This window comes from Podarcis tiliguerta, assembly GCF_965153285.1.
Source record: "Podarcis tiliguerta genome assembly, chromosome: 1".
Taxonomy (NCBI): domain Eukaryota; kingdom Metazoa; phylum Chordata; class Lepidosauria; order Squamata; family Lacertidae; genus Podarcis; species Podarcis tiliguerta.
The window spans coordinates 33,632,852-33,655,503 of record NC_139534.1 but is presented as its reverse complement, the minus strand read 5'-3'; the positions used below and the strand labels follow the sequence as shown (position 1 = coordinate 33,655,503).

Genomic DNA, 22,652 nt, shown 5'->3' with positions numbered 1-22,652 from the left:
TCTTCTCCCACCAGTGCTCTTCCTTGCGAACCATGCTGTTTTACTGCTGTCAGTTTCTCAAACAACCAAGGAGCTAAATTCACTCTACGGTCAGGTAAAAGGATGTTCACAGGAGCAATCTTGAAAACTGCCTGGACCATTTCCCCATTTCTGAGGTCATATGGGGCTCAACAGGATTACTAGCCTGAGTGACAGGGAAATCCCGAGAGTCATGGGCAATATTTTGGCTCTATTAGTCTTCTGAGATGGACCGTCTTCATGGTATTCTCACTCCACAAAGGTCTAGGGTACTGGGAAGCCTAAAGCTGACCAGGCAAGCACGCCTTAGGAAAAGACCCCACTGGAAACAGCCGTTTTAGGTAGATAGTGGTGGGCTCTTTCTCCAGGCTGCTGATCTCTCCCCAAATATTTTAGTGAGCAAGTGTTCAAGTTCTCCAGGACTCTTCATCGTGCTTTATATGAAGCAAAGTCAGAGGCAGGGGTAAAGGTAAAGGTAAAGGTAAAGGTACCCCTGCCCGTACAGGCCAGTCTTGCCAGACTCTAGGGTTGTGCGCCCATCTCACTCAAGAGACCTGGGGCCAGCGCTGTCCACAAACACTTCCGGGTCACGTGGCCAGCGTGACATCGCTGCTCTGGCGAGCCAGAGCCACACATGGAAACGCCGTTTACCTTCCCGCTAGTAAGCGGTCCCTATTTATCTACTTGCACCCAGAGGTGCTTTCGAACTGCTAGGTTGGCAGGCGCTGGGACCAAGCAACGGGAGCGCACCTCGCCGCGGGGATTCGAACCACCGACCTTTCGATCGGCAAGCCCTAGGTGCTGAGGCTTTCACCCGCGTGGCGGGGAGTGAGAAGTAAAAAAATAGCTGTCTTGACGTTGAAGCCACAAAATCTATGTTTAAGACAGACTTAAGATTGATAATTATTAGAGTATTACTTTGTTTATCTAACGTATTTTTTTCTCTCCACCATAAAATATATGCTAAGCAAAACTTAATATAAGATTGGTCTCATTCTCTCTCCTGGCAGTTCCCTTCTGATAAAACCTGCTTGAAATGCTAACTATAGCTGACAGGCATAATAATAAAGACTAATATAGCACAGTCTTAGGCCACCCTCTGTCAAATGCTGCTTCATCAACACATTTTTTGCTATTTTGGGGGATGCTGGTCCAGCAATCTTAGATTATAAAAACAAAATTACCCTATAAGTAGAATGCAACTTGGCATAAATTAGGGCAGTAATATTGTGTGTCTTTATCATAACCGTTTTCCTGTCCAACAGATCGTAAGCTGGCTTCGCTTTTTCATATCCGCTTCCAATTTCCCTTTATCAAATTATAAAAAATAAATATTCTTTTTATCTCCACCTATTTTACTCTGGAACTAAAATTCTGGCTATATTTAGTGTCTAATTATTTTTCCTCTGGAATCCAATAATTCAGATGTCCCCTGGTTTACTTCATAATCATACCAAATGATTCCAGCTAAGAAAAAGAAATAATCAACTCCTGACAGGATTTAAGTGAATAGGAATGGATTAGAAAAAAGTGAGGGCTTACATTGTCTACATGAAATCAGTTTTAAATTCTGTCATTCAATCCTTCTGAATTCCAATTAGATTTCCCCCCTATTATTATTGAAGGTTCAATAGCTTTGCAAATAATAAGTGGAAAGGGGAGCATTACTTTCGGTATCCTCTGTAGAATCAACATCGAAATACTGCTGGAAGAGCCTTTTGGACCATGTATATGTGCTGGCACAGCTTCTAAAGAAACAGTCAGAAGAGAAAGCAGCTAATAGGAGCCTTGCATGTGTATCTCTTTATTCTTCCACATCCTAGTGCACATTGTTCAAAAGGTCCTATGCCACACCTCCAACCACTCCATGGATAATACAAGACAAAGTCTAGCTAGTTATGTCTTTTGAACCCAGCTTGTGGTTTATTTATCTCCAAAAAAGCAAACACTGAGTGGTTACAATGGTTTGTTTTTTACTTTCTGCTTCTGCTTTGTTTGAGGAAAATAAACCATGAGCCCAGGTTCCAACCATGGCAAGGGAGGAACTCCTTAGCGGTGTGCACCAACTCTTTTTCTTGTTCCCATTAAGCCATAGTTTGAGTATACCACTGTCTGATATATGAACTGGGCTACTGGCATCTCCTGAGGATCTCAGAATTGGGAGGTGGCAATCATTATGTACATCAACTGGGTGAAAAGAGATTTCCATGTGGCAACATTCCTTAATGTTTAATAGATTCATTAATTAGATTCAAAACTAATTAATCAATTCATAACATTTTAATTAACTTAAAAGGTGTTCCTGATTAATTAATTAAGAGTGCTTTCATCTCACTCTTCATTATATGATTGCAGGGCAGGATGCCGTGGAATTAAAACACATTAAAAAAAGCATACCAATGCAATCAAAGGAGCAGATAAAACACAGCATTTTTTTTAAAACTGCCAATTTCTACCAATATAGAACCCATAGCCTCCTTATTTGCTGTAGCACCCAACACTAATATCTAGCAAAGGCCTAGGCAAACAGAAATAACATAGGCTGTGGAACCAGTTGTGCTTTCCTGGGAAGGACATTCTGTCACTGGGGGGCCACTGTGCAGAAAACACAGTCCTGGGTCACACATCATTGGATCACTGACTTTTAATGCTGAAAAACATTTTTTTAAAAGTACTTACAAATACTGTAGCTAGATGGCATCATCTTCAGAGCATTTTCTCATCTTCAGAGAGGAGAGGGGATGCCTTTTCTAAGACAGTATCTGTTATAACAAATTCATGCCTTATCTAAAAACAAGGTGTCATTTTTTCTTTCTTTCATAATATTCTCCCCACTTGAGGGAACACGGGTGGTGCTGTGGTCTAAACCACTGAGCCACTTGGGCTTGCCGATTGGAAGGTCGGTGGTTCGAATCCCCATGACGGGGTGAGCTCCCATTGCTCTGTCCCAGCTCCTGCCAACCTAGCAGTTTGAAAGCACGCCAGTGTAAGTAGAAAATTGGTACTGCTGCAGCGGGGAGGTAAATGGTGTTTCTGTGCACTCTGGTTTCCATCACGGTGTTCTGTTGCACCAGAAGCGGTTTAGTCACGCTGGCCACATGACCCAGAAAGCTGTCTGTGGACAAACACCAGCTCCCTCAGCCTAAAAACTAGATGAGTGCCGCACCTCATAGTTGCCTTTGGCTGGACTTAACCATCCAGAGTCCTTTACCTTTTACCTTTTTTACCCCACTTGGAAATTTATGCAGCTATAATTAATGAATTTAACAAATTAGTTGTTTAATCGACTAACATCCACACTGTTAATTGCCTAGGACTATGGTCCTAATCTATAAGGAGTTTACTTACTAAAGAATAAATCACATTGAGCTCAGAGGTACTTACCTTCAAGTAAATATTTTTTAGTATTGTGCTGTCAGGTTTCTATAATCTGATGCTGTTCCTAATCTTAAATAATTTTCTTCTTTTTTTTTCAGTGACATGTGGATTATTATTTAATTATTTTAAGCAATCTTTCAACAATTTTTACCCTTTGTTTGTGTTTTTACCCCTAGATCAGAAATGTTGAGACGAACCAGTGCTTAGATAACATGGGACGCAAGGAAAATGAAAAAGTTGGCATATTCAACTGCCACGGTATGGGAGGAAACCAGGTAAAAATGAAGCTCACTTTACCTTCAAAACAATTTTGGGGGAATTTTTTTTTTAAGACTGAGCACATTGTAACAATTGTGAAATCAAGCCAGTACACACATTACTCTTTCCACACTTTCCAGTCTGGATGGCTTTGAAAAGGGTGGTTACACCAGTAAAAGACAGGCACGACTATAATAAGAATAATAATTTATTATTTATACCCTGCCCATCTGGCTGGGTTTCCCCAGCCACTCTGGGTGGCTTCCAACAGAATATCAAAATACAATAATCTATTAAACATTAAAAGCTTCCCTAAACAGGGCTGCCTTCAGATGTCTTCTAAAAGTCTGGTAGTTGTTGTTCTCTTTGACATCTGGTGGGAGGGCGTTCCACAGGGCGGGTGCCACTACCGAGAAGGCCCTCTGCCTTGTTCCCTGTAACTTGGCTTCTCGCAGCGAGGGAACTGCCAGAAGGCCCTCAGCACTGAACCTCAGTGTCCGGGCAGAACGATGGGGGTGGAGACTATCAATGCTTGCTAGCTGTGCTGGTATGTACTGCCTCCAGTATCAGAGGTCGTATGCCCATCCTCTTCTGCTTCACTCCACCTGCCAAAAGGCAGGAGACGGTGTAAAGCCACAGCCTCTTGCTCAGTTAGGCAACACCTCTGAGCATGCCCAGCCAAGTGAGCTGCAGAAAAACTCATTGGCACCTCCTGGAGAAACCACTGCTTCCCTTCTGTTGCTTCCTTCCTTCCTTCCAGGAGCAGCAAAGGCCTTGAAATGTTTGGAGCATATCTATCTATCTATCTGAAGGCTTGGGCCACTCCCACTCTCAACATGATTGGCTATCTAAACCCCCAAGCTGCGAATCGTAGCCCAGTGCTTAAGAGCCAATACTGGTAGCCCAAACCCTGACCATGTTACATGATTGGATATAATCTATCAAATCAGAACACAGGGCTCAGAATCCAAGTCCATACTCAAGCTCAGGTGAACACAGACCACTGCAGACGTAACACCTTATTTTGCTTCCTTGACTGGGTAGGGTCCCAAAGATGAGAGAGGGCATGGAAGGCAGTGGGAGAGGGGCAGCAGTGCAGACTTTTGTCCTATAGAGCAGAATTTGTAGATCCAGCACAGTTTAAAGGTATAGAGCTCCTCTTATTGCTGGACCTTATAACTTGCTTAGAAATCCAAAAAAGATGAGGCTGGAATTGTAACATTCAGCACTGTGTTTGCCATTCTAAAATCAGTTGCCAGTTGCCAATGTAATGTTGCACATGTGTATTTTGGGTTTAACCATATGTAAGAATGCCTTGCGAAAAGCTCTAGGGCATTGTATCTAAATATTAGAACATGTGGAAGTAAAGCATGCTTGAATCTGCTTTTAGTAATCTTTTCCCCTTTTAAAACACCCTAATTGGTAACTTAGTATGATTTGCATGCATTCCCTAATTGGTAATGCAATCAAGTTCAATTTGCATGCTTTGCCAAAGGCTTTCAACAATTAATTGGCGAAAGGTTGCTTTCAACAATTAAGAGAAACCACTTTTCCTGTAGATTTCATTAGAATACTTTAAATCAATTGGGAGGTGAATTCTAAGTAATTGGGAGTCTTGTAAATAATTAAAATAGCTGCCACATAGGTTGCTTTAATTTGTCTTCATTGTTTTTCTGACCTGGGACTACCTTAATCCCATCTGGTAGTGTGGAATTCATAACTTTTCCTCCCTTGTATGCATATTTCTCACCTTCTCTCTTATCTTCCCCTCACCCCCTTTCTCCCTAAAGAACAAAGAACAGAAGGCTGTGGTGATATTGCTACCAGGATTCAGTGTAGTGCTAAACCTAATGTTCCATCAGTGCAACAGATTATTATTATTATTATTATTATTATTATTATTATTATTATTATTATTATTATCTTCCACATTATAATGTGTGCATTTTATTTAAAAAGGGGGCACGAAGCAGTCACAATTTAAGTACTTAAAAACCCACATTTCCTGAAGCCAGTGACACTTCAAAAGCAGAGCATGCTAACCTTTGGCGCTCCAGATATTGCTGAACTACAACTCCCATAATCCCTAATCAGTGGCCGTACTGACTGGGGCTCAGGAGGGTACAGAACAGAATGCAGAAGTGGCTTCAGAAACAGCATTAAGAAGATGAAAATGGGACTCTGTAATTGCACAGTGTGAAAAGGATAGGGTGTTATTGTGGGGTGAGAGTGGGGCAGGAAGTCCCCTAGTAATACAGACTTTTGAAAAAAAATAATGCCAGTACCTATCTCTTCCAGGTATTTTCATACACGGCTGACAAGGAGATTCGTACAGATGATTTGTGTTTGGATGTGTCTAGACTCAATGGTCCTGTGATCATGTTAAAGTGCCACCACATGAGAGGAAACCAACTTTGGGAGTATGATGCTGAGGTATTTATTCAAACACAGAAGGAAACCAAACGTACTGTTACTAATCATGCTCAACTTTTATCGCCAGGGCCTCAGACAAACAGGCAAAACCTGTCACATGTCCTAGAATTAACCCTTTAAGCTAAAGTTGTGTTGCTGCTTTCAGTTTGGCAAAAAATCTTTTGGCCATGGCTGGGCTTGGTGTTTCCTGTAATTTGTCCACAGACCTATGAGCCTTTCAACTTTATTCAGAATATCTAGGGGAAACACCCACCACCCCACTACTGACTTTTAACTCCCGATGTCACACTAACTTGAAATCTTCCAGGATACATCTAACACAGTTAAGTGTGGTGAGGAGGTATATATTGGTTGAGTATGTGCATACAAAGTCCAAGGTATGTGTGTGCATATATGTACATGTGCACGCACACATTATGGTAAAATTAGTAGGGCTTGGTAGGCCAGTTGTGCAGGTCATGTGATCAAAGAAAGCAAAGAGAAATGTTTATGCATTTGCAGGTATACAAAAAGTAGTAAATTAAGTGGCAATGCTGTGTTAGAAGGGAGAAGAGCTGATGCTCAGTTAGCTAAGTTTGTGGCTTTGGTCAGGAACATTTTCTTCTGGCATGAAGTTTTGAGTCCTTTTTCCAACTTCAGATCCAGAAACTGTAACTTAGGATTTCATTCACACACACACACACACACACACACACACGAGAGCTCAAATTGTGTTTGGAGTCCGGGTTGTAACCAGGGGCTGGTTAGGTTGGATCCTGCCAAGGGCTCAGAGTAGCTAGGAGCCTGCACATCTGTGCACTATTAGAATTGTTCACTGGCAGAGCATGAAAGACAATGAAAAGCAAACTTTTGAGTTTCTGCTCCGGGGGGGGGGGTGTTGATACAGCTCCTTGCCACGGGTGCAAGAGACTTCAGGTCCATCTCTGTTTGGAGTGCCTTCTGTAGACCCACCCACTATCCCAGCCGCCTCCTCTCCTGATCGTCAAGTGTTCATCATGAAGCTCTGCAGGGCGATTCCAACCAGGGTTCCCAGTTGCAGGGCGAATTCTAACTCTGATCAGCTGAATGCAGTTAGAATCCCCCTTTCGAACCTTGGTTCAAAATACATAAAGGCTAGGAAATAAGACAACATACTAGGGAACTTGGGGTGGGATTTTCCACCTTCCTATTTCTAGCCTACACACGCTGTTTTGAATGCCTAAAGAGAGATAATTTACCATTGTAATGTTTTCTTTGTTGGGCTCAACTATTCAGAAACTACATCAGAAGTGGATCTTAGTGCTCCCATCTTTTAATGGCAGTGAGTCACTAGGTATAAATTATACCAGTGCCCCAGGGTCTATTATAGTCTTCTTATAACTTTGGGGACTGTGGAAGACCGTGCTTTTGACTTACTATGAATGGCCCAAAACCTTCCTATGTACAAGACTGACATTTCTCCTACATTTCACGACAAGCTCTTAAATTGACTGAAGGCACCATTTGGGCTATATCTTTCATATACCCACATGATGAGATTGCAAATAGAAGTGTTTTCAGCAGCTGGTGCTAGAGAATGACTGAACTGCAAGCTTGAGTGCAGAAGGAATGGGGAGGGATACACTTTCTAGTTCACCTTGAAAATAGATTTATATAGTAATTTTTGAAACTTATAATTTCTGCAGTAATCTGCTTCCCAACATGCCAATAATATACAAGCCCTCGCTCATTATTCCAAGGCTGCTTTCATTCTTGGGGAATGATATACAGGACGATAAAATATGCAGTACCGTAAATTACTGTGACTCGATCCATGATTGTACATCCATAAATACTGCTGTGGTAGAATATTTGGGATGCAAAAAGAGAAGATGATGATAGAGCTTCATCATTGTAAGAAGGCATATTTAAGAAGTATATGGGTATTGGAAAGCTGTAGAACTAGTCAGAGCAGTGCAAGTCATTATTTTGCAAATACTTGAATGTAGCTTGTTAGGAAAATATTTAGCAATTGAATGTATTCACTGAACTAGTTCACCCAAGTGTATTCTGCACTTGACAATGATAGCATCAGATGGTAGCGTGTGTGTGTGTGGGCACAGACCATTTGCAGATTGAATTCATATGAAAGTTGCCACAGCCACAGAGGAACATTTCATTCAACCAGCACCTGTACAGTGGTACCTCGGGTTAAGTACTTAATTCGTTCCGGAGGTCCGTACTTAACCTGAAACTGTTCTTAACCTGAAGCACCACTTTAGCTAATGGGGCCTCCCGCTGTTGCTGCTGCGCCACCGGAGCACGATTTCTGTTCTCATCCTGAAGCAAAGTTCTTAACCTGAAGCACTATTTCTGGGTTAGCGGAGTCTGTAACCTGAAGCGTATGTAACACGAGGTACCACTGTAAATGATTTTAAAAACCCACCAGTGGCATCATTCGCTCTCTTAAAGCATCTAAAGGCACAAGGTGAATGAACTTGTGTTCTAAAGTCAAGTGCTGATAAATCAAATGCTGTATCTGTGTGGAGCAGCCCAATATCCCCTCAGCAGACAGCGTTTGCACTGACATCACCTCTCTGAAAGCACATGATAAGGCCATTACCTTGATTAAGCTAACCACACCGGTGTCTGGTCAGTACCTAAATGAGAGACCTGCTAGGAATTCCATGTATACTGCCACTTTCCATAATGGAAAAAAGCAAGGAATAAATGTTAGAAAATAAATATCTGAGCTATTGTAGGGGAATTTTCCATACAAACCATTTGTGGGTGCAAGTAACTTCTTTGGATGGGTTGGGATTGGTTTTTGCATTTGTTTTTTTATTTTACTTCCAGTTCAGTAATACATTTTTGGGGTCCTCCTGTTCAGATTAGTGCTTCCATTTTGACAGTGGTACCTCAGGTTACATACGCTTCAGGTTACAGACTCCGCTAACCCAGAAATAGTACCTCGGGTTAAGAACTTTACCTCAGGATGAGAACAGAAATTGTGCGGCGGAGGCGGCACAGTGGCAGCGGGAGGCCCCATTAGCTAAAGTGGTACCTCAGGTTAAGAACAGTTTCAGGTTAAGAACGGACCTCCAGAACGAATTAAGTTCTTAACCTGAGGTAACACTGTATTTGAAATGTTCAACGGATTTATTTTTTAAAATAAAAATGCTTTTTTCTTCTGTAGTTATGGTTCCACAAGTGGAGAACCGCTACCGAAAAGGCCCTTGTGTTGCCCCTCCCCCGACGTCTCATGGAGGAGGCACAAGAAAAAGGGCCTCAGGTGATGATTGCAGGATCTGAATAGGTTCCTATGGAGAGAGGCAGTCCTTGAAAGAAAGAGAACGGTTTTCCCAACTCCCCCTCCTCTTCATGGTCCCATAAAACCTGTTATAGAAGGTTCCCCCAGTGCATATTTTCAAGGGATGGCGTGGGCTCCAGGAGAAAGGGGGAGTCAGCAATAATAATAATAATAATAATAATAATAATAATAATAATAATAAATTTTATTTATATCCCGCCCTCCCCAGCCAAAGTCGGGCTCAGGGCGGCTAACAACACTAAAATAGTGCAACATTATAAAACATTATAAAATTAATTAAAATCAAAATTGATGGCAACCATAAACTAAAGTTTTGTAAAGATTGCCAAAGGAGGGAGTCAGGCTGCACCCTGACCGCAGCCGAAAAAGCCCTGGCTCTAGTTGAGGCCAGCCTAACCTCTCTGTGGCCTGGGACCTTCAAGATGTTTTTATTTGAGGACCGTAAGTTCCTCTGTGGGGCATACTAAGAGAAAATAGTACCATCTCCTCCTCTGTTAAAAGATGTCTCCCAATGGAACAACAGGACTAGTAAGACCAACTGGATTCTGGTCTGTGAATTCAACTTTTCCTCAGTGAATTAGAAAAATACATATTCACACCACAGAATATATCTCTGTGATATATGTGTCACCCATTAACAGAGAATATTTTTCAGTTAAGAACTATTGTTCTGTTATGATGGAAATACATGGATATCTTATCAATTAGTGAACGAAACTTCCATGTAATGAATCCAGTAAGATTTTTAATAAGTTGGCAAAATTGCTAGTTTTACAACATTTGTAAAATTTATTTGATAATATTTTAATGTTCAGCTGAAACTAACTCATGCTTGGGTTAGACACATTCAAATTAAATGGACATAATTAATGGGCCTTGATTTCAACAGACCTAACTCCCAAACATAATAAAATATGGATACAATCCTATGTTCAGAAATGGTCCACAAAAAATGCCTAATCAAAAACATGTTTTACTGTAGATTGAGGGCTTTTTTGTTTTTAATAGCTTGCAAAAACGCGTAGCAGCATCTTGTAAAATCTGTGTTGGCCATTAGATGGAGCCAGCAAAAAAGAAATATTTTATGGCTCAGCTCCTATATTAAGAAACTCTGTTAAGAAGACAGCTTGTCATTACTTTAATCTGTAAGTTTTGTTATGATGTTATTAATTTACATTCATACGGAAAATAGTTTTAATAAAAATTGCAGCTACTCCATGCTGAAATGTATGCTGCTTGATTGTAAAGATGCTATCAATTTTTTCCCCACTTTTGCAATATTAGTCCTGGGTTTAAGCTTTAGGTAGATGATTGAGAGATAGAGAGAGAGAGAGAGAGAGAGAGAGAGCGCGTGCGCGCTAGCTTTCAGTTTTACTTTTAAAGGACTGGAAATGAACACTGAATTTTTTGCTATATATGAGGTTTGGAGAGCTGTGGTTTTTGTTTTGTTTTCTCTTCTCCCCCCACCCTATCTGCATATTTGTGCTTCAAAATACAATAAATAGCAAATTTCTTGTTCTTACAGTAGTGTTTTCATACATTATGTATTGTATCCAGTGATTTTTGTGCACAAATGAAATAGAAGTTATATGCAAACATAACTGCAGACACAGTGGACCTTGCATTTCTTCTCTTCCTCATGTGCAGTGCATTCTCCAAATTGCTCTACAGCAGGGATGTCCAACAGGCCGATCGCGATCTACTGGTAGATCCCCGGGAGGTTTGGGTAGATCGTGGTCGATCGCTGGGTCCCTTTCCTTAGCATTGGTAAAATCGAATCTGGCCCCACCCTCCATTGTTGCACAGTCTTCAGAATGGAAGACAGAGGTTACTCAGTTTGTTTCCCTAGCAATCTGTTGGTGAGTGGCTGGTGGCTGTTCTCCTTTCTCCCTTGAGTTTAGGCTTGAATTCTCAAAAATCAAGGCTTTCCTCCTCCCTAAAAAAGCTCAACAACTTTTACCTGAACCCCGCAAAAACGAGGCTTCCCTTCCTAAAAAAAGCTGAACAACCCTGACCTGAAACCCCCTCCCCAAAAGGGGGTAGATCACTGTCAGTTTTTAATTCTGTGAGTAGATCGCAGTCTCTTGGGAGTTGGCCACCCCTGCTCTAGAGGGTTGAGTGGTCTTCCAGGGCTGATTTGCAAAGCGTGGAGAAAGGAGAATAAGAAGTTCTGTTGCAGAAAGGACTTGCTCCTGCAATGCTCGATTCGACTCTTATGAAAATAAGGTTTTAAAACTTCCATCCAATTTTCCCATCAGCACAGCTGTGGGATCTCTTTCTGTTTAGTATTTTGCATAGTTATTTGTTTATTGAGCAACACAAATAGCTAAAATACTGGGATAATCCTGCCAAATTTAAGCACTCTTAATTCTGATTCATTTAAATGCTACAGCTAATTTTGTGTGTAACTGAGGGTCAAAAGAGACAGGACACAGAAGATTCATCATTCTACCTGTCTCTTTAAGGGTCTGAGGGGAGTGCCAATTTTGATCAGAGTCGCAACACGGGGTGGGTTTAACCCTCCTATGGTATTTCCCAATTCTGAATCATCTGTGTCCCCAGCTGCTATTATTCCACAGTGGAAAGACAGGAGAAGAGAACAGGGGTGTACAATTGTTTTGAAAACAAATACAAAACAAAATGAATGAGCCCAATTTGTCATCTTTGCTTTTGAATGAAAATGAGTGGAAAAGCAGAATAAGTAGAATGTCACCCATTTCATTTTCCCATTTCAATTTCAATTGCCTTGCTCTTGAGGCACTCTTTTGTGTTATCTGGAACACAGTATACAGTTAGTAGCAAGGTCACAATGGGGAGAGAGGGCAGTGAAACTTGCAGATCAGAAAGTTGCATTTGGTTTACATAGCTTATGTCTGTGTGCTTTATTTTTTTAATTGCCTCTGATTGAGGACTTTTTGTGGAAGCTACCTAAAATGTGGCAGTTCCGTTGGCCTTAGTGGTGAAAGAATGCCATAAATATTTCATACTGTTAGTGTATAAAACTTAGAAGTTACAAGCAGAAATTTAATGTTGAATGGAAGGCTTACAGAATGCCTGCTATTTATTTTTTTAATTGATTCCACTTTGTCCAACATAACTAATGTTCAGTCATGTAGTAGGATATTGGTTGAAAAAGTTCAAGGTTCTCACAAATAGTATCTGAGGTGGTAAACCTTTCCATGGGTCTAAAAAGGGGGGGGGGGAATCCCCCATGTAAAAAAACTTAGGCAGTATGTCAACCAGAAGACTATGCTACCACCCTTCTCAAGGATCTAGTAGTTTTCAGTATGCAAGAAAGTTTCTCTGTTTAGGTTTCACCTTTTTTAGTTTGTTTACTGCATCTGGATATTTGGGGTTTTATTTTACTCTTTGTTGACAATTTAGAGCTATTCCAAGTTGAAGAATATGCAGGTTTTAAGAGAGAGCTTCTACATTTCTTGTATCAGCAAAGCACACACTCCTCTTGTGTTATGAAAGATCATAAACTCTTTAGAAATTCACTGTGCTGGTTTAGTGCATGCAACAGCCTGACAATCAAAACTTTGATGAAGCAATTTGTAATATATCTCTAGCATTGCAAATTATACCAATGTGGAGTCTGAGAGTATTTCTGTTGCTTGTTGATTCCATGAGGAAAATGTGACTATGGGTTTTTAAATGGGGGGAAACTATCCCTTTTCATCTTTTATGAACTTATTACTGATGAAAGTGCAAACCTCCATAGAATTTTAGCTTTGGGTTAAAGAAGAAGTGTGAAAATTGTTTTCCTCAAGCTGAACTGTGAGCATATGGAAGACAGAGGACTCATAATAAATACTAATAGTTGATGGGTTAAGAAATCTCTAATATAAGTTTGATCCTAAGCGGCCATGCTCTAAACTATTATTTAGGTGTCAACAAATCAAATAAATACAGGCTCACTCTAGGAGTACCAAAATGCACTGACATCCATTCACAAGAGTTAGCAGCAGACTTGGAGAAACCTCAAGGTTTGCAGAAGTGCAAACATACTCTAGAATAAACACCCTAAGGGTCGGGTGAAGGACACAAAGCAGCCCAGTGATGATTGAATATTCTCATTGGCCACAGAACACTGTCTGTTTGCAGGGGCAGTCCAATAACTTGGAGAAGCACATGACTGGCTGTAACCCTGAACACAGTTCCACATTGCAATGTTTTGCTGCAGGTCCTTCTTGCTATCAGTCCCTAAACCCAAGTACTGCCCATGCCTGCCTGGTACCTCTTTCTTCCCCCAACTCAAGTGCCTAAGATGATATCCCCTCACCTGCTAGGGCTGAGCAAGCAAGGAAAAGGAGCTTCAGTCAGCCCACCTCTTCCTTCTCTCCCCAGAGTACATAGACCAGGTTTCCTCAAACTCAGCCCTCCAGATGTTTTGAGACTACAATTCCCATCATCCCTGACTACTGGTCCTGCTAGCCAGGGATCATGGGAGTTGTAGGCCAAACACATCTGGAGGGCTGAGTTTGAGGAAGCCTGACATAGACTGTTCTCCTGCTACTGTACATTTCCATCTCTTTTGTTTGCCTAGTCATGAGATCTCCCTCTGCAAAATGGGAAACTATCAAAGCATGAGACTCCACACCCTTCACAAACTCTACTCAGATTTCGTAATCCCACTCCCTGGATGCTGTGCCCTGTCTTCTGCTCTTCAACACTCCACTCCATTTCAGGGTCCCTGGCGATGGAGGTATGGGAGAAGATAGTTCTTCAACACCTCCTCTTGTCTCTCACCAAAATAAGACGGCTAGCTTCTCAAGATCTTTGTGCCCCCCATGATTGCTGAATAATCAGACAAGATGGGGGAGAGAGACAATGAAAGGCCAGCTCTGTATTGGTACATGGAGGAACAGACGCTCCATCTTCCTCCCATTGTATTCATGTCTGAAGAGAACCTACATGTGTACAACTGGAGCAGACAGAGCACCCAAGAACTTAACAAAAGCCAGTATTCCTGATAATGCATACAGACGCTATATGAATATGCTCTGTTCAGAGCTTCAAATGAATGAATAGAAATCAGAAACATGGAGATCAGACATTGTTCCAATTTATCTTCCCCCCATGTTCACTGAAATTATGAAAAGGACTGAAATGAATTCGTGTGCTTTATCTGAAGCAATGGTACTTACTGTGGCCGTTTCTCTATATAGGGACAAAAATTGGTTACCCTTTGTAGCAGATAATGATAATTGCGACTATGGTGGGCAACTGCTTTTGCAATCCACTTATCCTGTGAAGGAGCAAAAATTGCCCTAACATTATTTGTGTGTATTAAAGGCTTTCAGTATGTCAGATTCAAAGAAAAGTAAGTTATCATCCGCCCTAAGTTGCTGGAAATGTTAAATGTCTGCAGGTATACATGACAATGTAATCAGATAAGTGAGTAGTGTTTCTAATTTATATTGAGGACTAGTATCATTTTCAAAGAAGTGATTGTGGAAAGATGAGTATTGACAGTAAGACATTTTCTGAGTCCTGGTTTAACTGCATGTGAAATTTATTTGCTTTTGTCAGTATATAGGTAAATGGGAATACAGCTTTGAGGTAAGTGTGTTGAAAACTGGCAAACCTCGTGATTGATTCTAGAATAGGACCTTGCTTGTTTTACTGCTGTGGTGGTACATATGACCTTGGCTTTCAGTAGATTGTGTTTTATTGTGGCTCACTTTAAATTTCCTGTAGTTGAAAATATTACATTGTAGCTTTCTAGAGACAAAGAAAGGGGGGGGGGAGAGAGAAAAGAAACATATTCTGAAGATATGTAGCAGAAAGGACCAGAATGTCCTTTCTTAAATATGCTCTGTATTATTTCAGGACTTGATTCGTTTTAAACTATACAATATTAGAGTGTTCTTTTGAAACATGTTAAGGAAAACTTCATTTGTGGCTTTTTCCTGCATCTGCGCAAATGAGTTGACAAAACTCCCATTGATTTTGGTGCTGCATCATAAATCTTCTGCTAAGCACTTACAGCAGAGCATCGGGCCATGTCCCCCTGAGAGATTCATTGATCATCTAACTGCACTCCTTTAGCTTCATTCATTCACGATGTTGATACACTTGCAGGGTACACTTGTAAGCATTCTTTAACCGGTCAGAATCTCCAGGAATGCAGCAGAAAATTTGGATCCCTACTACAGAGCAAAGCAATGAGAACGTTGGGTATGAATGTCTGGATCTGACAAATAGGGAAACTGTTTAAATTATAACCCAACCTTTCATTTTAAAGCCAAATAAAATAGATTGTCACTACAGAAACGCAGTGCTAACACATGTCTTGTTGCTTTGAGGAACCAGCTGTTTTTAAAGTGTTGTTTTGGGGTTTTTTGGGGGTTTTTAGTCTAATAATCCATGGTAGTCTAATAAGCCTTGGCAGGCATGCAATTATTAATGGCATTGGCTAGTGTGATAACTAGCTTCTCATTGAACAGTGCAAATTATTTAGATGGCTGATAATGCTTCTGCTGCACAGGTTTTTTTTTTTAAGGTTATGGTAACCAAGCAGCAGAGGTTTTGGAAGATCTGGCATATAATTCAAAGCCTCATCTAGATTGAAGGCTGTTTACTTTCCACAACACGCTTTTTGTCTGTAAACTGAAAGACTAATAATTTCATGAGGTTCCTTGTTTTCCTCTAAATTAGCAGGATAAATGAAAAGGCAAACAGTGCGGGAGGTTGGTTCTGTGCATGAATTTGAGATGAGCTTAGCTCCTTTGAATTCAGCACAGCTCATTGGAGGCAAGGCTACAGGATTTGATTATGTTCCTTTTCGATCTGAAGCCTTCTGCTAAATTGTTCTTACTTTGTTTATAATTATCTGTTGAATCTGCTGGATATATGTGTCTATAATAAATATTTAAATACGCAAGATTATTAAATCTTCCCATTGATTTATTCAGATGACATTTCCTTTCCACTAGTGAAAAAGAGAGAAAAGGAAGGACATGAACTTGCATCTCATAATGAAACTGAAGCACAAAAAAAATTGATGCGCCAGCCGCTTACTCAAAGTGACATTATAAGGACATTCATTCTTGAATTTTCTTATTGTTTTCCATGCGAATACACTCTTAATCACACACGCAAATGTATGCTGCAGTGACTTACTATTATTTATTTATTTATATCTGCCCTTGTTTATTTAAATCTGCCCTTCCTTGCAGATTTATATCTGGGAGGGGTACAAAACATAAATTAAAAGTTTCGAACTACGGCCATCCAACAGATTAAAAGAAGCAGATGAAATAACAGGGAAGTCAGCAGCAATAACAACTTTCTAAATCCAACCAAGTGAATGAACCTCCCATACAGTTTATGCTAAGAATAACTGGCTTTTCAGCTGTCAGTTAGACAGGGAACCACTAATCAATATATGTTTTGTTTTGTTTTTAAAAGTAAAGGAAGGCTGAACTCAAGAATAGCTGTTAAAATATTTGACTGCTATTCTTCATGTTGTTGGGTTTGAGGCATTCTGCTTAGTATTTTCCACTTAACCAGTTTATACATAGTAGGGAAGACACACAGGCTGAATTCATTAAAGTATGATTGTTGATACCTGCACAGCTAGAGGACAAGAGAGAGAGAGAGCTCATGGCAACAGCTGGCTCCATCATTCTTCTCCCACAAAGCACTGGGAGGGCATTGCATCTTGATGCAATGTACAGTGTGGTCCCAGTGCTTCCTGGGTGGAGAATAATAGCACAATCACCCTTTTCCCTCAAAGCAAAAATAAAATATAATTCCCACTTGCACTTTCATGTAGTATAATCCCGCAAACCGTAGACTCTTCCATACAACTCTTTTGAATGTAATTTTCGCCTAGCATTTTTTTTTTATTAAAAAGAAGAAGGGCAACTCACTTGAAACAGGAAAACTATCATTTGTACAATAAATACTTTACTCAGCAAAGCAGGTATGACCACAGAAGAATGGACCACATGGCTTATAACTAGTACGACTGATAAGCCTCATTCCCGGTTTATTTTATACCTGGAGTCAATTCTGAAGCATTTTATATTAGGCTTTCCTCCCTGTTACTCTGGGCGAGATTTGAAGCACACTTCTGCTCACACGGGGGGAAGCACTGCAATGTCTGCCATTGCCACCAAGGTCAGATCTCAGGTCATTGCAGAAGATTCCCCAACTCCCAGAAAGAACTTGGGCAAAGAACTGCAGGAAGTGGAAGCAGGAAAGCCCCACTGCATGAATGGAACTCTCTCAGCACAAGGATTTCTCTTTGCACAACAGAATGCCTTCCCCCTGTGGGTCCCTAAATATGTCCTAGGGCTTCCCCCTTGGAACAGATTTGGGAAGGACTTGTGCAATTAGCAATCCTTGTGTTTATATCTGTGGGACTCATTAGAAGACAAACTCCCATTGTTTCTGGATTAGGATTTGGAAATCTTGAGTTGGTTAAATCTGTCTAGTTTTAAGGAAGTCATGTAATTGGTGGGTACTTTTTTCAAGATTAAATCTTACAACTGTACTTGAGAACATCACTTGATCTGGTTTGTTGAGCTTCCCTTTGCCAAAGGCCCAGTAGTGTTTTTCTTCTCTTTTCCATTTTTTATGTGATTTCTGTCTCTTTGTTTGTTTACCATTTTTTTTGTCATACAGACGCACACATTTCTCCATATCATTACCCAGTCATGTTTGACCATAAGCAGAATAGAGGATGGCACTCGTGGCCCCACAGTGGAGACATGCAATGGCAGCCCCTTTCAAAAGTGGCTACTGAGAAACTACACGCGACTGGAGGTTTTTAGGAACATTTTTTACAGTCCCACTGACTATTTTCTTTAGCAAATGTCTCGAGGTTGGTATCAAAGGCGCAAAAAGAAAAAGCTAAGCTCCTTGCTTGATTGCTTGCTGCTCTTTCCCCAGTTGTGCTCTTTCCCCATTTTCTCCCCTTGTTTAGAAATAGCATTAGTTTATGCTGCTTAGATCTGGGTGTGTTTAAAACAGTCAACATTAAAAGTCACATTTGATTGTCCTTTGTGGTGTATGTCTCTTCTCTTTTTGCAAAAAACTGTGAATTAGAAAGCATGGCTTTTTTGTTCCCCCTAAACATATAGTAGCAGTTGTATTGATGGCTACTCCTATTCCTTGCTTTAGCCACTGTGATGCAAAGAAAGTGTTGTTATTGTTTTCACACCTAGAAAGGGCATTCTCTGCACTGCAAAACAGATGGGGAAATCTGTTCAGCATGATCCTGTTTTTGCCAGGTCATTAATGCACTGGTGCCAGCAGGGCACGTCAGGTCGGAGGCCCTTAACACCCACATAAAAATTGCAGGATATTCAGATGTACAACCCGAACTCCTGTATGGTACACCATCAGCACTGTTACCCAGCATTGGGTCAGCTATGATATTTAAGTTTATTGTCAGTTTTATCAATTGCATTTTGGTTGCTAAAGATGCATTGCTTAGCTTGGCACAAATGCCTCCTCTCAGATATAAGAACTTCCATGCAGTCAAACTGGGCCTTTGAGGGCTCATCCAGACTTGGCAGCAAAGTGCACATTCTCCTGGTCTGTTTACCACCTTCCTCAGGTCCGCCTAATTATTTCTTCGGTAATCCATTCTTTTTGGTGTCCTAACATGAAATGGGCATATATAATATAGCGGACTGTGCCACTCCCCCCCCCCCCAAATTGGCATCCATCCTCTCCTGCAGCCCCAAACTCACTGCCACCCCATCCCGGTTCCATCCATGGTATTATTTCCAGGGCACTTTTTGAATGGTTGCATTTTTAGTGTGTGTGTGTGTGGTTTTGGAGCAATCTCTCTTTACCTGAATTTATTTTGGGGCTAAGTTCATTCTGAACAAAAGTGAAGTGATTCCACGAGCTGCAAGGGGGACAGACTCTGTGGACACAAAGAAGAAAAGCCATTTCTAGGCAGGATTGCAGTCTTTTTGAAAGGTTCAAGTTCATAGCTCATGGGTTCTTAGGGACCCAGCCTTGCTTCTAGGCCATAGTTGTGTCCTAGAATGTACTAGCTCCAAGCTGTTTAAGTTGTCTGTGCCCACTGTTGGAAGACTTGATTACTCACATCCAGGCATAGGCAGCTCGTGCTTCATGTGGGGCTGCCCATGAAAAGTGTTCAGAAGATCTGATCAGTGCAGAATACCACAGCTGAACTCATGACTGGAGACTGTGAGTTGGCATATGCACATGACACCTATATGGAAATTGCTACATTGGCCACCAGTATGTGGCCTAGACCTAAAGGTAAAGGTAAAGGACCCCTGACAGTTAAGTCCAGTCACAGACGACTCTGGGGTTGCAGCGCTCATCTCGCTTTAGTGGCTCAGAGAGTCGGCATTTGTCTGCAGACAGTTTTTCTGGGTCATGCGGCCAGCATGACTAAGCCGCTTCTGGCAAAACCAGAGCAGCGCATGGAAATGCCGTTTACCTTCCCACCGGAGTGGTACCTATTTATCTACTTGCACTTTGACGTGCTTTCAAACTGCTAGGTTGGCAGGAGCTGGGACCGAGCAACAGGAGCTCACCCCGTCACGGGGATTCGAACTGCCCACCTTCCAATCAGCAAGCCCTAGGCTTGCCGATTGGACCACAGTGCCACCTTCATCCCGCCTAAACCTATAAAGCCCTTCATGACCTAAGGACCAGGACATCTTAGAGAAACACATTTTCTGATACAATCCTTTCCAAAGGTGGAAACCCTGCTTCAGGTTCAGTCTCTTGGGTTTCCTCAAAAGCCATTCTGTTTTAGCTGACTATTATTTTGACCGTATGTTATGTCCTTTTTAATGTGTGGTTTCATGGAATTGCTGTTTGTGCCCCTCTGGAAGCAGGAGCTGAAAGGCAGCCTAGAAAATCCTGTAAGTAAATACAATTAAATAAATAATTACGTTCTTGGTAATTATCTTGTATAGTAGGTACGTATATGTATCTTGGTAGTAGGTACCCAGAAATGTGTCATAAATAAACCCTGAGTATTTCTCAATGTGGTAACGTCGTTTACAAAACCACCTCAACCCTTTTTGCACTTTTCAAGCAGTATCATACCACTTTAAGTGGACATGTTTCCCCTACCCCCCAAGAATCCTGGGAGTTGTAGTTTGTTAAGGGTGTAAAGCATTGTTAGGAGACCCTGATTCCCCTGCACAGAGCTACAATTCTGTATGGTTTAGCTATGGAACTCTTGACTCTTTAAAGTGGTATGATTCTGTTTTTAAATGTATAGTGCAGATGAAGCCTTAACAGTGCTGTACAAAAGTTATATCAAAAAGAACAAACCCTGCCCATAGGCTTACAAATTAACGGGTGTGTTAGCATGGTCATTGTTTCAAGTCTAGACATTTCCAGAGCATTTTAAGATATCGTTTATAAGGCTAATGTCAGTTTTCCTGTTGATATTTTAGGTTAAGAATTTGAAACATTTGCATCAGTAATGTTACCTATCCAAGTTGCTGTTGAGCGCGTGCGCGCACACACGTAAAGCTGTGGGATTAACTTAACATTTACTCTTTGTCCTAAAATGAATGGGTGTTTTTTTCTTTTCTTTTAAGCAAGCTTGCATATGCTTGAGTAAGAAAGAAAACTCTTATTTTTTTAAAAAAAACCCGTTTTTACGAGTGTTTAAACAGCTAGAGATTGCTGCAGTATTAATCATCTTTATGGTGAAAAATGAAGTAAATTCTAGACTGTGTGGTTTTGTTGGTAATATTTTCCCAAGGTAATTGGTTGCTGACCAAACAAAGAAAGCTCTTTCTAATAGCATGCATAATTATGGAACCAAAGAAGTAAGTGCTTATAGAAGACTGCTAAAAAAAACCCAACAATATGTTTGTCTGGCATGAAATTATGTAACAAATACAAAGGAACAGCTGATGAGAGGCAGCACGGTATCAGTTTCCTTGGGTTTGTAGATTTGCAATATCACCAGTTTAATTAATGCTAAAATACGTTATTTCAGCAATCCTGAATCTTTTCTATGAACAGCACACAAGTTGCATAGGTTAACTGTGCAGTTTTTAGTGTCTCTTAAAAGGATAGGAAAAGGCTCTGTTCTTACAGAGCTGCAAAATATTAAACAGCCTTAAGGTGATTTAATTTAACAGGTGTAGATGTTTCTTTGGGGATTCCATGACAGTTCGTTCAAAGTAAGAGCAAAACCTCAAGGGAGATGATGCTTCCCCAGTTGAAATTGTACAGCACACAACATTTAGAAATGTGTAACGCATGTCAATCTAGCATGGAATAATGTGTAATCGTTTTGCAAAAGTTTAGATGTTTGTGCGATCTCATCATTGCAAACCATCTCAGGGAAATGCCTTAATTTTGAAATCAGCAATGAATAAACATTTCAGTGGTGTCGCAGCATGCAGTTCTGGTTTTCCTTAATGCCATCTGTGAAGTTGCTAAACAAGAACTTCTAACTCTGAATAAAAAGATACCAGCCCAAAAGTTTACCATTCTGTTTTTCTGTTATCAGTGATTGAGCAGACTGACCTCGCAAGGTCTAGTTCCATGCAGCTGATGGATAGAGATAATAATAATAATAATAATAATAATAATAATAAATTCTATCCCCGCTCATTTATTATTTATATCCCGCCACTCTGGGTGGCTCCCAACAGAATAATAATAATAATAATAATAATAATAATAATAAAGCAGCGATGAAACATCATACATTAAACACTTCCCTAAACAGGGCTGCCTTCAGACGTCTTCTAAAAGTTAGATAGTTGTTTATTTCCTTGACATCTGATGGGAGGGCATTCTACAGGGTGGGCGCCACCACCAAGAAGGCCCTCTGCCTGGTTCCCTCTAACTTTGCTTCTCACAGTGAGAGAACTGCCAGAAGACCCTCAGAGCTGGACCTCAGTGTCCGGGTTGAACGATGGGAATGGAGACACTCCTTCAGGTATGCTTGAAGTGAAGTAAATAAATACACAGCCTGCTGAATCAAGCCAACAGCCCACCTAGTCCAGCACCCTGTTCTCCCAGTGGTCAACCAGATGCATGTAGGAAACCTGCAAACAGGACCTGAGTGCAAGAGCAGACAATGCCTAATATTTTGAGAGCAGTGTTTCCCATCTCAGTTTAAAAAGAATAAATGATCTTATGATGTTTGATCTATGGTGCACAGCAGGATGACACAAATATGAATGTTTAGCATAAGGTAATATTTCTGCCATCTCAAAACAATTGTTACATTTCTAGCTAAAAGCAGTGAAATAAAACATGGGTACTACATTTCAGTGATAGCATAGCACCAAGA

General features: G+C 40.8%; 1 protein-coding gene across 2 annotated transcripts in view; it reads left to right on the top strand.

The window, feature by feature from the left end:
• GALNT13 (polypeptide N-acetylgalactosaminyltransferase 13) overlaps window positions 1–22,652 on the top strand; it is a 150,109-nt gene that overhangs the window by 118,440 nt on the left and 9,017 nt on the right. For both annotated transcript variants that reach the window (XM_083409611.1, XM_083409612.1), the window contains exons 10-11: window positions 3,573–3,671; window positions 5,953–6,087. In XM_083409611.1, the coding sequence (XP_083265737.1) occupies window positions 3,573–3,671; window positions 5,953–6,087 (234 nt within the window). The remainder of the gene's footprint in view (window positions 1–3,572; window positions 3,672–5,952; window positions 6,088–22,652) is intronic.